At 39.8% G+C, this 17,791-nt stretch overlaps 1 protein-coding gene across 1 annotated transcript in view; it reads right to left on the bottom strand.

Moving 5' to 3' along the window:
• tmem117 (transmembrane protein 117) overlaps positions 1-16,695 on the bottom strand; it is a 43,631-nt gene extending 26,936 nt beyond the window's left edge. Inside the window, exons 1-2 of the mRNA XM_034879722.1 lie at positions 16,364-16,695; positions 14,017-14,321 (exon numbers count right to left, since the gene is read on the bottom strand). Coding sequence (XP_034735613.1) covers positions 14,017-14,296 — 280 coding nt within the window. The 5' untranslated portion in view covers positions 14,297-14,321; positions 16,364-16,695. The remainder of the gene's footprint in view (positions 1-14,016; positions 14,322-16,363) is intronic.
• Between the last annotated feature and the right edge of the window lie 1,096 nt (positions 16,696-17,791).

Below are 17,791 nucleotides of genomic sequence, written 5' to 3'. Positions count from 1 at the left end.
AGCATGTCTAGTCTGAATTACTACTTGATGGCCAAGCACACAGCTGATTCTCAGCCAATTCCCCCCCCCCCCCCCTTGTCAAAGTATTTTTTCACCCTTTTACTGATGGACAGTGTTACATTGTGTGAGAGATTATTTGCTCCAAGTGAGAATGTTACGTGTGAAATTGAACACTACAGTTAGCTGTATATGCCAATGTTGTTTTCAATTTTTTTAAAAATGCACAAAGCAAGCCGTGTTAAGAGCATTAAAATGAGAAAAAATGGGACAAAATATTAAATATTTTAATCGTTTGACAGCACTAGTTATAATAAATAAACCTCCTGTTGCATGTTCAAATATATTATGAAGAAACTGCTTTCTTTCACATCTGGAAATGGTTGTTTAAACTTCAGTTGTTTATTTATGAACTTTACAAAAGAGAATTTAAACTTTACCATTTCCTTAATAACAATGGTCGACCTTACATTTCCTATTCTTTCTTTCTTTCTTTTTGGGGAGAGGGGAGGGGGGTTTAGCAAAAGCAAAGTGGCCCAGTGTGAGGCTCCACCATACGTCTTGCTCCGTGGTATTTCAGGGCTCGTCACAGATGCATAATTGAATTGACTTGCATGAGTGAACTTAATTGCCTCCTTTGCCAATGAGCCCTGGCTTAGATGTAGAAGCGCAGTGTGTATCGGCAGATCTGACTTTTAAAGTAGCACACCGCGTCAGCGAGCACGGCCGCCTCCTATATGGGCAGGATGTAACTAGGGATGATTCAAGACTATTCAGCCAAGTCACTGCATCTCCCATCAGAGGACCCCAATAAGATGTGATTCATGAGCACTGCCTACTGGGAGCCTCAGACCGGACACCAGGAACTCCACACATGGACAAGTCAGCCACACCAACACCGAAACAAAAAAAAACTAAAACAGAGGGACACACTTTTTTATCTTTCCTTCTTTCCCTCACCCACACTGCAAACACACACACACTCACATGGACCAAGCTGCTGTATCAATCAAAAGAATGCAATTACAGCTTAAATGCTAATTTACAGTATTCACAGTAATATTCCTCTAATGCTATTTATAGTGCTGTTTTAAGGATGAGGTCATATCCTCCATAACGTGTTTTCCAAATTAAAATCATGTAGCTCTGTCCCCATCTAGTGGTGATTAACGGACACACACTAGAGCTGAATGGTAGGTATGCAGGTGAGTATGAGTGTCTTCGCGGTCAACAAACTGTGTCCTATTTTTGCTGGGTGATGTCCAATACAACCCTAGTCTTTGGAAATAAAACATTACACCATTTAAGGAGGTCTCTATCTGTGTCTGAATTTAGTGCAGGTTGTCCCTGATTATTAGCATTAGTAGCCTACTCTTCATTGTCAGCCCATTTCTGGTAAAACTAAAGGCCGCACTGAGCGTAACAGAAACAACTAACTCTTTGGTGAGGAAACACACTGCAGCGGCAGCCTGGCAGATGAGTACCCAGGCATTCCACAAAATCAGCAGTTAAATTAAATATCCTGTGATACAAACTTTTCCATCGAAGAAACTGGGGCTTGAGTGCCTTTTATATGCTCAGTTACTAGTAGGTACATCTAAAAATAATGAAGTCTAATCCAACAGTTCTACAATAAATCCTTCATGAAGGTGATAATGTTCAGTGTTTGTGGTAATGGTTTTAGAAGGATCTTGATTCAACTCTATGAATATTTTGGAGAATGCAGGTAGAGCTGTTGAACTGTATTGCATCATACTAACAGAACATTATAAACTTCATGAAATGAAGACTTATTCAGACCTTTTATGTTGTTTAGGTATGAGGACATGTTGAATTTACTGCAGGACTGTGGTGTTAGAATACCTAATAAACTGGCAACTGAGAGTATGCTTTCATTTACAGTAATTTCCTTACCACTCAGTCCAGATTAAATCCCTTGATTGTCTGAGACAAACTGCTGACATTATGGTTACCCGTCTGAAAATAGGATCACATGCAATCATTCTGGGAAGTGCTCAGCTGATAAAGTCACCAGATTTATAGGAACAATCCACTCGCAGGACACACAGCCGCCCTGGAGCCAGAACCACAAACTTAACAGTATATCTAGCAGATACCATCAGCTAAACACCTGCACTGGGACACAGACAAGCAATTATTGTATCTCAGATGTTTTAACAGTAGTTTTGTTCAATCCTCCGTTTCCTGTAAAACACACACACACACACACACTCTCCCTCTCTCTCTCTCTCTGGGGTAAGGCAGTGCACCAACTGCCTCTGACAGATGAGAAGCACACAGCAGAAGGAGTGGAGGCGACTGAGATGTGATCAACGTCTCCATTCATCATGATACCGCTCTTCAACAGCAACAAGTCTTACACGGCTAAAGGAGGTAAGTACCATCTGAAAAACTTACAATATTCTTGATAAAATGCATGTATAAACTTTAAAATAGTGTATGATATGATAATGAACTAATACACTTTTCATACTAATTCCCTCACAGGATTGTATATCCCTACTGTCTACATTACATAGTATCCTTACACTTTCTAAAATTATTATTGTGGTGAAGCTGTATGATAAAAAAAATCATTAATACTTTAAAATAAAACATATTAAACTTCATAATTACAAAATAGGATATAACAACGTTGCCTTTGCTGTCAGTGGGTACTGACAGGGAGACATGATCAATGTAGAACTGTGCTAAAAGTTAATTGTTAAGATCTGCTCACCTGAATAAAATGAATGTATTATCTGGGATCAAGCGCAAACAGAGGCTGAAATATTGAAGGCAATAGATCAACAGTCCCCAGTTTGCATTGTTCGCAGCAGACTGTCAAGCATTCGCTTCCTGGACACATGCTGGTGACGTTCAGAGACTATGGAGACAGTTACTGTAAATATAAAAGGGCCCTGGAGAGAGAGGGTGAACACATCTTACTTACAGACTACTGTCAGAGTCAATAAAACAGACCATGGCCTACACTACTCTAGAAGTGTTTTATCCTTCTAAGAAATACTCTGACGTTATTAAAATCTTGAAAAGTAAACCGGTGTTTTGTAGATTTTATATACCAGAAAGTAGACGATAGGGATTTAACTTGTTTTATCAGAATTTGGCATAGTGACCTCTATGTGGTTAGCAAACTGTCTCATAAAACTATCATTTCTTTATGTGTGTTTTAATCTACTGCTTACTCAATATGATAATTCATGTAGTGCCAAAATATGCCTGAGTCAATTTGGTATCATTTTCTGCAACTGACAACTTACCTGGCAGATCTTTATTGATCTAGGGTTTAAATTATCCCTATAGCACAGTTCAAGCCAACTAAAAGAAAGAATATCAACAGTTTGACAGTGTTGTTTGAATGGATTTCTGAGGTGTTCAATGGGCACTCCACCTATTTGTACTTGTCAAGGTCAATTTAGTAGTCACAGCAAGTACTACGCAGTCTACAGAAAACATTAAATGTCTTCTGTGGCTCTGTAGTAGCTTTGACAAAAAATGTATTCAAAGCCACAGTTACCGGAAAGCTTGTGTCTGAAAGACATGGGACTTAAATTTTCATTGAGTGTGTGACAAAAGATACCATCAAGCTGCATTATGGGAAGTGTGGGAATCAGTGTTCCTATATGAAAAACGGAAATGCAATTCATCTCAGTCTCTCGATTTTGACTATTCTTTTTCAAAGACATAATCAAGTAAGAACATGTGATTATGTTTAATCAACGTTATTTTATTTTTTCTTAAGTCCAATACCAATGTTATTGAAATCCCTAACTAACCCAAAACTCTGCAATATCTGCACATTACCACTATGCTGGTTAAGGTTAGTAAAAGATTGATATGCTAAATAAACAGTCAAGGTACGGGTAAAGTTAACACCTGCTGCAAGTCAGGCAAGATTGTGGTTATGGTTTAATAACAAGAAAACATTAATAGCAGGTCTATGACCGAATGCATACTCCAGTCTCATGCACAAAGGTCCAAAGTACTGCTCATCCACCACCCCAACCTTCACGCTCTTACCTTCCACCTCGCTACATACAGGGCACATTGCTTTGTGTATCAATACGGAAGATTGGCATTGGAGGTGCAGAAATACACATGAGGTTACGTCTTACAATTGATTTCTTTCAAAGCCTCCAACTTTATGGGAGTGTCATACTAAAATGCTGGACTCTTTTACTACTCAAAACAACTAAATTAAATTATAAAAAATAATGAAGTTGCAAAATGACTCTACCTCCTGTCCTTAAATTGCAGAGGTGCTTTTGGAGTTCCTGAACCAGTCCAGAGTATTCTGCAGCCAGTTTGAGAAAGGCCAGTGGTACTGCTACGTCCTGCAGGTTCTCTACTCTTTTGCCCTTCCTGTGGGGATCCTGGGAAACATAGCAGCTCTAATCAACTACTCCTGCTTCAGGAAAACCTTAAGCACCAGCAATCTTTTCCTGTTTAACCTGGCCCTGTGTGACTCAGCCTGGATCCTCACACTCCCCTTTACCCTCTACTTTACCTTGCAGAGGCTGCAGCTCAAAGACATCCAGATCTTCTGCCAGTTCAAGAAGATCTCCTTCAACATCAACATTTACGGCAGCATCCTCTTTCTCACTCTTATCAGTTTTGATCGCTACGTTGGGACGGTGCACCCAATCAGCTCTCTCCGCTGGTGGAATGTGGGTAAAGCCAAGCTGTGCTCAGTCTGCACATGGCTCATGTTGGTCCTGAGTTCCATTCCTGACTTGTTTGTAACTTTTGCCATTCAGCGACCAGAAAATGTCACTGTGTGCATGGACCACATCCAGGGCCCTTTTATCTATGTCAAGACAATCACCATTATCAGAACAATAATATGCTTCATGCTACCATTCAGCGTGATGCTGGGTTTTTACATTAAAACAGTTTGTGTTTTGAAGCGTCTCCCGATGAGTGATAGGCACAGAGGAGCTCAACGGGCAGGAGGGAAGCCTCTGCGCCTGATCACTGCTGCTATACTTGTTTTTGTAGTTTCCTTTGTGCCGTACCATGTCATGATCATCACTCTGGTGTTCATGAGGATCAATAACCAGGTCACACCATCTAACACCAATGTCCTCTACGCCTCCAATGAGTTCTTTGAGGCCATGTGCAGTGTAAGCAGCTGCCTGGACCCAATGCTGTATATTGTGGCTAGTGAGCAGTTCCAGAAGAAGCTGCTGGCCCTGAAAAGAGATCAATACAGGAGGCTGTGCTGCAGAGCAAACAGGAGAGTTGGGGTAGTAGGGTGACTGAGTGGATCCAATGCATGACTTTTTTGGCTAGTTACCTTGGTTGCATCACTGTTACACATTCCCCAGTGGCAAATGTTAATGGTACACCTATCATGGTCTAAAGTATGCTGGTAAATTGCACTTTGCATTTTGGAACTGGAAAAGAAACTACTGTGGCTGATGAATTACTATAAGTGTAAAAGCAAGGTTAAACCGCATCATGGCATGTTTTGCACTACAAAAAAATGTCATTTATTGTTTAAATGTTTTGGACTTTATTGACTTTCTGTCATAACTTTTGTGGGTGTCAAGCAGCAAATAAATCAGCAGTAGTCTCATCCTCATTTGTGCTTCACAACTATACTATGTCAGATTGATAGAAAGACAAAACATGTCAAAAGACAAAGTTTAACCATTTGATCAAAAAACGAAAATACGGTAAATCTTAAAAGTTGTGTTTCCGTCCTAATTTAGCCTTTAAACTAAAGTTTGACTCGGGTACATTCACAGAAGACCCTACGTTGCATTTTGGGATGGGTTGCGCTTTAACACCAGTAGGGTTGCAACTAAAGACCACATTTATAATCAATAATTCTGCTGATTATTTTCTTGACTAATGGTTTTGTCGATATAATCGACAAAACGGTAAAGAAAACGGTTATAAATGTCCTTCATAATTTCAGAACAAGTTGACATATTCATATAGCTTATTCCAGCTAACAGTCTAAAACCAACATAATTAAATCTACGAATATATAAAAGAGAGAAAAGATTGTATTTATAAAATGATTAGCAGATTGCCATTTTCTGTTGATTAATCTACTAATCAGTTCAGCTCTACACACAAGTATTATTTGTGTTCGAAAAATTATTGATAGATATAAATGTAGTTATTTTCTCAATCACATTACAGAACAGTAACAAATTTAAGGTAAACCTTAATAAATGAATGCCAAAAAATTAACGAATACAGATGTTTCCATTCAGGGCAAGAAAACCAAACACTTAATTTCTCCCTTAAATTTGTCACCCATCTGTATACAGTGTGCAGTTAAGGTCCAACTTAGATAACCTCCGCACCTGGATCATAATAGGAAAGCACAGGTGAATTAATATATCGCCCTATTATTTGTTTGCAGTGGAGGTGGGATTCATTCCTGTTACAGTTTTTTTTAAACAAATCAGCAAAAACACCCACCAACACCTCCTGTTCAAATATTTGGACTGTACTGCATTAAAGTGGAAACCACACATGGAAAATGTGATCAAAGTTAACAATTAATGAAGTCAACACCGGGCCTTTAAAAACCAAAACAGGGCTCATGTTTGGTCAAACAGTAAGTGATATCCATATTGATTCTTGGACTGTTGATACCACAGTCTCTCCATCTCAATTGATGCTCTTTGTATTCAAGTCAAGGACAGTTCTGCAGTTGTTTTTTTTTAAACATGTACTTTTTAATCTATTTTAGGTTTTAGTATGCAGCTCTACTGTATCCTGTTTTGATTTGAAGCATCACAACAACACACCTGCCCTCCTTAGGGATCCTAATGAACATCTCCCCAAAACACAAACCCAGGGCAGGCAGAGAGCATCAGTAACGCCTGGAACTTAGCATATGCACTAGCATCCACATTCATCACACATTTGCTGGGCCGTGGCATCATAAGGGGGTGTTGGGGGGAATAGCCATGACTACAGGCCAACAGCGTCCCCAGAGCTGACCTCCTCTGTAACTAAATGTCTGGATAATAAATCAGTGCTGGGAAGTGACAACAGAACTCCCTCCACAGGGAGAATGCAGCAAGTAGAGCTGAGACACAGAGCACTGGTTACTGGGCCACTGTCTGTTCCTGTAAGAGGCCTCTTAGATCAGTTCATTTTGTTATTCATAGCCTGGCTCTGGACCAAAGGAGTCATACATTTCAGGAAAAAATGCAATTTCCTTTTGGCTGGTTCCCTTTGTTTGGTAGCTCTCGTCATTATTGCTCTGTGTCTTTGTCTCCCTGTCTGCTGTGCAAACACCTTTGTGTTTGATACTGAACTTGCATCTCTTAGTAATGATTTGTGTTAAACTACACAAGACAAAAACCAACCTGCACTTCAACATTGGTGAAGATTATGGCCCCTTGAGGGCAGCGCAACATGCCCTCCTTACATATTTTCATCTTTTAAAGTTGATATAGTGAATGTGATAGCAAACATTCCCTATTTAGGTCTACTCATCTAGCCGACAAGGAAGCAACAATAGCATTCATTTGGAGTCCTGCCTCTGGACATCTTGTGAATTTAAGTCGAATATTCACTGTTACCTAAGATCTCTTTTGGTCTGCACCAAATCCTTGGGAGAAATGTGTGTTTTTAGCTAGACACATGCTGTTGTTGGATTCCCAGACACAGAAATGCATCAAAGACATCAACCAAGAGACAGCAGCTTCACAAAGTAAGGCAGACGGATAAATTTAGGCTGCAGGGGCACAGCAGTGATCTGACTATATCAGAGCAATCATGCAGTATTTACAGAGGAAGGGGACAGCTTCGGAGCCTCGAACCGAGACTGGCCTTCTACCACAAGGATGCTAAAGGCTAATTAGTCATTTGGCTGATAGTGACGCCGATAACTGAAGATCAGCCATATCGATCAGCCCAGGGTCACAATGCCATTTTCACATTTCTTGGCGATACACTGTAGAGATGCAAGAACAGTCAAAAGTCTTCAAATACTGTATGCAGAAGGAAAAATATATCTCAATTAAGCACAGCATCTTAAATGTGAGGATTTGCTGCTTTTTCAGTTTGTATTTTTGTAATTTTAATATCTATTGGATTTTGGTTGGAATTAACTAGAAATTTCAAGACATCACAAGGGGCTTCTGGCAAATTGTGATGGGCATTTTTCACAAGTTTCTGATATTGTATTTATTAAATTATTGATAAAAAAAGATTCTCAACAGAATCATTAATAATTAAAATAATTACAGTTTCAGCCCTCAGCAGACTTGTAGTATGTACTGGAAACGTGTAAATTATTTTTGTGGGAAATTGTTAAAATTTAGATTAAAATGTCTATTAACCCTTGTTATGATGTGTACTGATATAGTACATAGTTATCCATCCGTTTAGATTTTATAAAGGTAGATTACAAATCTCCAACCTTTATGAGTCATGTAATGACATAACAGGGAGGTGTTTTCCCTTTTGCCCTCTTTTGAAACTTGTTAAATCCAAATTGATCAACTGGTAGTTTAGTCTATAAAATGTTAGAATATAGCTTAAAACGTAGCTCAAGGTTTTCCTAAAGCCTGAGGTTTTTGCCTCCTAAACCAGAACATATCTAATTTGCAATGACATGAAACAGATAAGCTATAATAGCACGTTTGAAAATTTTGCTTGGTTAAATGGCTTAAACATTTTAAGCCATTATATCTCACACACACACACACACACACACACACATACACATACACACACACACACACAATGACCCACAGACACACATTGCTGCACAGACGCCATCTCAGCCTTTAGGTTTGGTACAGTAACAACATATGACAGAACCCAGATGGCATCCTGCAGGCTACACTCATCAAGATCAGGGAAAGGGAACGAGAGACACTCCAACAACCAATGACATATCATAAACTCTTAAACACACCCCCACGCACACACACCCACACGCAGACGCACACAAGCGTTCAGCGTTTAATTGAATGTAAGAGTATGTAATAAGATGCAAAAGAGGGTCTAATCTGGTTATGATGGCGCTCCATGTGACTCAAGATTACCTTGTAATTTGCCTTTTAGAAGTGGCAAGGCCTTAGAGAGAGATAGGTGAATATGTTATGCTAATCTAAGGGCTGAGACAGCCAGAGAAAGAAATGAGAAGCAGTTTCACTTTACAAATTATGGAGATGGGCAGTAAGATAGTCATTTACTGCAGGGGTAGGCCCATAGAGACTTAGTGCTGTTGTGTTATGGAGCCACATCATGCATAAAACCAAACCAGTTATGTATGAGACAGTTTTTATCAATAGTGTGTAGTTTAACACTATATCTGTTTTATTTTGACAACCTGAATGAACAGTTCAGTTGTCGCATACTCCACCTCCATCCATTTATTATTCTTTGAGTCTGTCTGATCTGTGTGTGTGTGTTTTACTAGTGAAGTACTGACTTTTCTTCCAGCCTCACTTTTAGATGCTTTGCCTGTTGATTTAAGCCTCAAGGGTCTACTATTCTTTATTTTATGAGAAGCCAAAGAACTTCTACATTTATCTGCCATCTGCATAAAACAAAAAGAGTGAATTACATTTTTCTTAATAATGCTTTTCAAGTGAAAAAACACGGCAAATTACAGAAAAGCCCTTGCCCATGTTCAGCCCTGGTCATAAAATGTGAAAAGGTGACTCTATGGCTAAACGCAGACAAACCACTGTAAAACCAAAATAGACAGCTCACTAACCCTGTGCCCTAAGATTGAATACAAATGTGTAATGACAGCCAGTCTTCCTCTGAATGACCAGAAGTCTTGGCTACCGCTAACTCCATTAGAGAGCAATCATAGCCTTGAGTGGCTAAATAAATCAGTAAAGAATGTTCCTTACCTCAATTGTAATCTTAAACCACATAATCTGTCACAAGATATTCTTCAAACCTGCCTACTCTAAATAGCAACATGACTATAAAACATGACTGAATATAAGGACTGCAAAGAATCTGTGAGGGGGTAAATAATATATTGTGCCATATACGGGGAAAAAATGAAAACACTACATTGCTAGAGGGAGAAGGTGATGTATTCACTGCTGAATGTTTTCTAGGCCATGATAAATGATATATGATGCAGGCGATGTGTCAGCTTTCCAAAACAATGTCTGTTTCCAGGGTTGGAACAAATTGATTTGAAGGTTAGCAGAGATGCAAACAGAATGAGCGTGAATATGACTCCAATGATGTGAGGTACCATATTTGTAAAATGGTTAGAGATGATGATTCCAAAGAGCTTTTTCCAGAACAGAAACCACTGCATGGGCCGTGATTCTATTCATTAGTGTTCCCACTGCATGCCTACATCTCAGAGTGCAGAAGAGATGGACAGAGACCTGCAGCGCTTAAGTAGAGACATCATAATGTTCAGTAGGTGGGCCATGTAGGCCTGTGTGACAGATATATAATAAATAATAGATTTTGCAGTGGGCCTGGTGCTATAGCACAGCTCTTATGCCTCACCTGGGTTGTGGTTACATAACTGCTTTAATAAAATGTCGTGCAGGACACATCTCGCCTCTCCAACTCTCAAAAATCTCTTTCCCGCTCTACCCCAGATTCAATTAATCTGTCCAACACACACACACACACACACACACACACACACACACACACACACACAATCACACAAATTCCCAGATGCACATACAAAACATCACCATTCTCTCACACTTCCAAACACCCACACACAGAAACCCAAACCATCTGTTTAGAGGCTTGTTGAAACACATTAGCTCTACCTGGTTGAAGTATGAGCTGCACTCTTCTGTCCTCTTTACCCTCAAGCCAATATTAGTGTATAGAACTTGATCCATATACACTGAGCCTTAATGTAAAACCTCACTGAGAACATGTGATGAAGCCCCATTACCATTATAAGTCAAGCAAATGTGAAAATGCTGGTGGAGCAATAAATTAAAGGTTCTCCAGCTTGCACAGTATTGATTGAAAAATGTGTTCCGTTCTTTCTACATTACATTTAAATTAAGCTCACAAATACAGATGAAAAAGATTTAAAGGGTCAGTTCACCTTCATTACAAAAGACATTACTCACAAAGCTCTCCCTGTAATGTGTCATGCAGCTAGCTGTGGGTATATATTTTTGGTGTTTTTTGAATTATCGGTGTCAGAGTTTTCCGCACATTCATTTGTCTTTCCAGACACAGTGTCCCAGTTACTTTGGATCATCCATATAGCTCACAATGAAAACTTTTTATCTGAATTACTTTCTACTGAAAAAATAGTCCCTATGAAAATTGTTCACAACATGCTCAGTGGATTATCAGGAGTAGCAGAGACATTGGTTAGTCCTCCTGTCGTCACTAAAAGGTTGCCTGGTCACCAGCGGTAACTCAACAAAGTCACTGCACCTAACTACCTTAACACATTTGTCATGTATACATTTCTTTTTAGGTACAGATTAAAAAAAACAAGAAATAATATGTTATTAAAGCTGCAAGCAGCGATGAACGAGCCATCGTGTGCAGACACAAACTACTTCCTGTTTAGCTGCGTTACGTGACAATTTGACTTTCCCTGCCCAAGCCATTATCAATTTAGCTTTGAAAAGGTCTTTAGATTGTCCTGACCAATTTTAAAGTTAGTAGTTTTAAATCTGTAGGAGTACATTAAAGTAGGCTGCTAAAGGTAAAAAAACATCCAAAATTGCATTTTCATTTAAAAATGGCTGACTTCCTGTTAGGGTATGGCTCAGAGAGGCGTTTATGTAATTTAATACACACGTACCGTACATACACATATGTCTACCAAATGTCATACATCTAGGTGAAACCCACTGCAAAGGTTGGGCGGAGGGCTTTTTCCCCCCCCCCTGCTTCCAGTCTTTATGCTAAGCTAAGCTAAGCTAACCATTTCCTGATTCTAGCTTTATATTTAACAGAGATAGTGGTATCAATCTTCTCATCTAACTCTCAGCAAGAAAGCATATTTTCCAAAATATCAAAACAAACCAAAAACCATCCGCATGGATAGATAACAGTGTCGGTAAATGAGATTTTTTTTTGTAAGTTGGGTAAACCAACCCTAAGAATTTCTATTTACTGACATCATATGTTAGTGTTCTCAACCTTCTCTGGCTGGTGTCACTATTTTTAGGGAACCAACATTCTTAGAACGCTAGCAATGTAGGTCGTGAGAATTTCCATGTCCCATACACTGTTTTGTATGGGAAAGCTCCAAAGTGTGTATAATAAAACACTACATCCGATGAAAAGATTGCAACTTAAGAAGACAGAAAAGCTGTTATTATCAGATCCACAGTCATCAAAGCCCTTTTCAATTTCCCCTCTTAGAGAGGATTCTGTATTTTTAGAAAGTATCATGTCATCATGCACTCTTGGCTTTCTATTTATACTAATGATCACGAAAGTAGTCAGAGTACTACCCCCCACCCTCTCTCACTCTCTCTGGGCCTTCCAATTATAGTCATTAATGGCTCATCCCAAAAAGATAAGCCAGGGTGGCCATAATACCCGGGCCTAAGTGAGTTGTAAAGTGACTGGGAAATGAAATGTGTGAGTTGAAAGGAAGCACTGCAAAGGGCTGCACAGTTTAAACAAATGACTGGCTGATGAGATAGGAGAGCAAAATAGAAAAAGTCAAGCTTTGAGATGAGAGAAAAAGATGGGGTTGTGAGAGAAGAGGTGAGAAAGATGGAAAGAGGGAGAAAAAGAAGAGGGAATTCATCAACATATGAGTGTTTGAGTAAGTGAGCCACAAGAGGACTGATTTTAAAATAGGACTGGGCAAAAAACAATATAAAAATGTGAATCGTATATATTTTATCTATATTGTTTCTGTCGCTATAGAATAATAATAATAATATGACAAGAAATAGGCTTTACCATGTTGCAATTTCATATGGACTATTTATGTGTATCTTTATCGAGATATGAAATGACCAAAGTTATTTTGGTGAAGGAAAAACTGGCATTGTCATCGTCACCTCAAGATATCTGGATGAAATGTCACTCAACACTACTGACGGTAGTCTGTAGAGCTGCACTTTGTTGTGTTCATGTTGAATTAAAACCACATTATCCAAGCTAACTGAAATGTTTCTAACCTAATTGATTTTGACTGCAAAATTAAATTAAATCGGGAATAAAATCAATTTGGGACCTTGTGAATCGGAATCAAATAGATTCAGAAAATCCTTGACGATACCCACACCTATATATCGGGATGAAAGACTTTGGCCATGTCACCCAGCCCTACTGTAAAATATGTTTGTAGAGGCTTTCAGACAGCAGGAAAAAACACATTTGAAAAAAACAACAATTGATGTTGGCTGTATTACATTTAAGTGTATAGTATGCATGCTTGCTCACTAGCTTAGCTAACAAAGTAAGAATTATACTACAAGCCAAGATGTTTCCAAAGCGTTTTGCATGCAAATATGTGTAATGCACTGAAATGAACAATCTATATGTTCTCGAGCAACAGGTCACATAAATCTCTAAATCTATATTATTGTCTTTGTACATGTTTCTTGTAATTGTTTAAACCTTGCAGTCGTCTCATTGATCTTCTTTAACCTAAAGCGGAAACGATTAGTCGACTACATCTTTTTAGCTCATTCTTTAACAAAAATAACAAACCGGTCAATTTTTTTGCTTTTCTTTTTTAATTATTATTTTTTATTAAATATAGGTTTTGGAGGTTTTAAGCCACAGTGTAATAAAAGCAGAAACTATTTGCAAATATAACTTGACCCAGATCGGATGATAGGTGAGAAGAAAGGCAGAAGAGACTTTCATGTGAATGGACGGGTGCAGGAGCATAGACACAAAGGTGAGAGCTGATTGTAAAAGACATGATAATAACTATTGTACTATTGAACTGTATGAGTGTAAGGTGCTTTTCACTGGTGAACAGCCACAGCAAAAACCAACTCAAAAACAATGTTCCCTCCCGAAGCAGAGCCATTACTCTGCACATTCCACTGCATTATTGTGCGCATGACTTACCAAAGAGCTGGCGGTGGAATATAAACTTCCCGGCTAACATGCCGGTGATAATGGCCAGTATCCAGCATATTACTTTCAGGATGTTCCATCCGAGGCCTGGGTACTTGTTGAACATGAAGGAGAAGCAGTTGCCCACCACAATCATATGGGCCTCTGTCTGACTGTGGGAGATGGGGTCCTCGGCGAAGATGAGGAAGTTAAAGAAGGTGACAAGGTAGGCCACGAGGAGACGGGACCATGGGTGCTGGAAATAGTAACGAAAACAGGCACCTATTTCCATCCTGCTGCCAGCCCCCCAGCCACACCTGGGAGTCAGAGAGAGAGAGAGAGAGAGAGAGAGAGAGAGAGAGAGAGAGAGAGAGAGAGAGAGAGAGAGAGAGAGAGAGAGAGAGAGAGAGAGAGAGAGAGAGCTTCTTTCAGTCAGATTATTTTACACTTAAATCAGCAGGGCAGGTGACAACATCTCTCAGACTAAGATTAGTGGTAGGAATATAACTGAGGTTTGGTACAGATTGGGATTATGCTACCGTCGGACAACGCCGATCAGCACTAGTGCCAATAATTAGGATTGGGCATCGAGAACCGGTTCCAACTTGGAATCATTTTAAAAAATGACGATGCCATGGGATCTTTATATATTTTTTGGAATCATTTGTGAAGTTTGGTTTTGAATCCGATCATCGGTTCCAGATTTAACATGCATATGTACAAGTATTGCTTTCTGTAGCGCCCAACGTACTTTCAGGCGCTTGTTGTATTGTAGCCATGGAGCATGGTAAGCGGCGCTCTAAAGTGGGGCTTTGTTTTTCGTTGAAAAAGCCTAGTAACACTATGAACTACCATTGAATCAAAATAAAAATGTCCTCTGTGAAATAAGCATGTGACCTGTTTCAACTCCCCCCTCAAAGAATCGGAATCGAGAACCGATAAGAACCGGAAGAACCGGTTTTCTCATTAACTCTAAGATGATCACACAAACACGAGGTAGAGCTCTTGATACTTCTGGCTGTCGATGCCAACACAGTAAAGAATCAGTAGCAAGAACACAGGTTAAACTTTTGCATAGTGAACGTGTTAACTGAGCTCACAATTTAACAAGAAGCTGAAATAAACAAGAGCTTTAAGCTTAAATTCATCATCAGTCACTTAAACAGGCTTAGGTGTAAGTGTCATACCTGTGTAGCCTACGGTAGAATCTTGAAGTAATAGCTGTATAGCTCTGGCTTTTTGAAAGGCGTATCCTCTCAGCCTGGCTGCTCTGTGCTCCCCTGAAAAAAAACCTGTGGCAGCATTACGCTGACACTTTGCTCGGGAACACCTGCCAAGCAACGGCAGCGCTTGAGTAACTTCCCGACAGTCCTCCCCTCTCTATTTTTAAAGCCATCTACATTAATTTACCCATGACCTCCACTCTGAACTCCCTCGCTGTAGCCCCACCTGTGACTGGTCTGACTTTGCTGGACTGAAGTTCCCAGACCAGATTCCAGCATTGACACAATTTCCTAAAATACCCCACAGTGGGAATTTGGGATGATGTAACCGCTTCAGAAATAGAGCTGCCAAAGTGAAACATTATTACTTATTTTACTTTAATTTACTATTACTTTTCACTGACATAACGTTTGTCTGTTGTTTGCATCCCATTCTAAACATCAAGAGGAGCAGTTGAGACAGGGGACATGCTCCTAGATTGAGGCCCGTCTCGTCTGTCTGGAGTGTCCCTAACATGCATGGAGAGGGACACACCGAAAGGACAAACATGAAACCAGGAGACCATGCTAACTCCCTACACTGAAAGGACTCATTAGAATGAGATATACAGTAAATAATAACATATGGCAGTGGGCTATAAGTGATGGAATTGCAATGAAGACTACAGTTGAATTAACAAGATTTGTGATATCATCATCATCATCATCATCCTCCTGCCCATGTTACATCCTCTACCCTCCCTGGCTGTCCTCTAGTGTAAAACATAAAACATTACAGTCGGACAGACCCAATATAAACAGTCTCTAAGGGCTCCAAGAAACACACACTATTCGTGCCAGATCTGTAAATTCCTGAATGGACTGTGTTGAGAGCAAGTTCACGCGCATCCTCTCTAATGTCACCACCGTAGACCGTATGCAGGGTCACAACAGATGGTGCAAAATGTCACATCGCCGATCGACCCCCTATCTCGGAGATAAAACGTGCTTGACTGGAATCATGTGATTACACAACTTTATTATTGTCGACGCAGCCAGCGACATCTGGCACGGCCGAAATTCGGGCAAGCCCTAACGTTACCTGCCTGTGCCTCGGTGTGTGCATCATGTGCGTAACATCACCATCGCGAACGCACCTGCTCCACGCCGTTTTCCTCTAATAGTCCACAGCCAGGAGGAGTAGCACCGCTCCCGCACGGCTCCCCTGCCACATCAAGCCGACAGCGGCGCTCTGATCATCCCAAACACGCGATGGTACGGAAAGGTTGGGGAGGGATCATCCACGCGACCTGTTGTTGGTATACAGAGGCACCCCCAAATCCTCTGCCATGGTGCTGGGCCGTCCATGCGCTGGGCAGATTTTAGGCTGTTGTTGATGGGACGCCACCGCTGAAGTCGAAAGAGATAGCTGGGTCCACACAGCACGCATAGCATCAGTGCAACACAATGTAGCCAACACATTCACCAGTGTCAAGTCAGAGCCAGTGCAAAACAAACCATTTCCGCTTACATTTTTCAAAATAAAACGTGGTCAATTTGTTTTGAATTTGTATTTGTCAGTAAATTCTTACTCCACATCACTGTGGAGACATGTCTGACAATGCAGAACTAGTAACTATTTTAAATATTCAAATGAGGAATGGTATTTTATTGCAATTGTTTAATTTGTGGTTCTTTTGTTACTCTTCATTGAATGTAATGTTCTGCTGTTTTTCCCTGTATAGACGATTGGTTGTAGGAGTAATGCTGTTAATAAACTGTTGAAATGTATTTCACAAATGATGCTCCACACACCTTCAGGGTCGGATTGTTGTTTTGGTTTGCCATTTAACTGAACTTGACACAATTAAGTAGCGCACCTTTCAATATGGGTCTTTAAAAAAAGCTTTTTATCTATTTATTCATTTAAAGTATTACAATACAGCCATGCCAGCTTTTTTTCCTTATTTTCTCAAATTCGATATTCTTTTACATCTAATTATTGTTGTCTGACAAGACTCCATCAAAATGTAAACAATATAATTGATATCTTTTACTGTGCTGTGCATACTTGAACGCCAGTTTTAGCTGTACTCAAGACAATTTTATGTAGCCTGTATAACCCAATATTACAGATCACAAGTTTGCCTCAATGGACTGATTTGGACCTTGGTCTTCGTTTGAAGTGACACACTAACACTCTTAATTTGAAGACTTGTTCACACAGTTTCCGGTGGGATTCTAAATGTGTCTGCTGTGACCATGGATGTCTTAAGAGAACTGTGACACAGAGCTGAGGTTCCTCTGGTGACAGGAGGATTTTGCTGCTGTAAAATCTATTTATTTATTTATTTAAAGTGAAGTAGGAGGGCCCGAGGCTTCCAGATGTGACAGGGTGTCACGCCAAATAAGATCTGCCATCAGAGGCGGAAGTCTCCCCGTTATCACAGACTAGACGCCTAAATTAAAAAAAAAAAAATTAAAAAAAATAGACGCCTAAATTTAGAGGTGTACAGATCAAAATCGTAAAATAAAAAAAGTAATGAGCTGCTTTGCCCTCAATTGTTTGTAATATTGTTTAATTT

Source organism: Etheostoma cragini, chromosome 8 (genome assembly GCF_013103735.1).
Source record: "Etheostoma cragini isolate CJK2018 chromosome 8, CSU_Ecrag_1.0, whole genome shotgun sequence".
Classification (NCBI taxonomy): domain Eukaryota; kingdom Metazoa; phylum Chordata; class Actinopteri; order Perciformes; family Percidae; genus Etheostoma; species Etheostoma cragini.
This window is presented reverse-complemented; position numbering and strand designations above follow the sequence as displayed.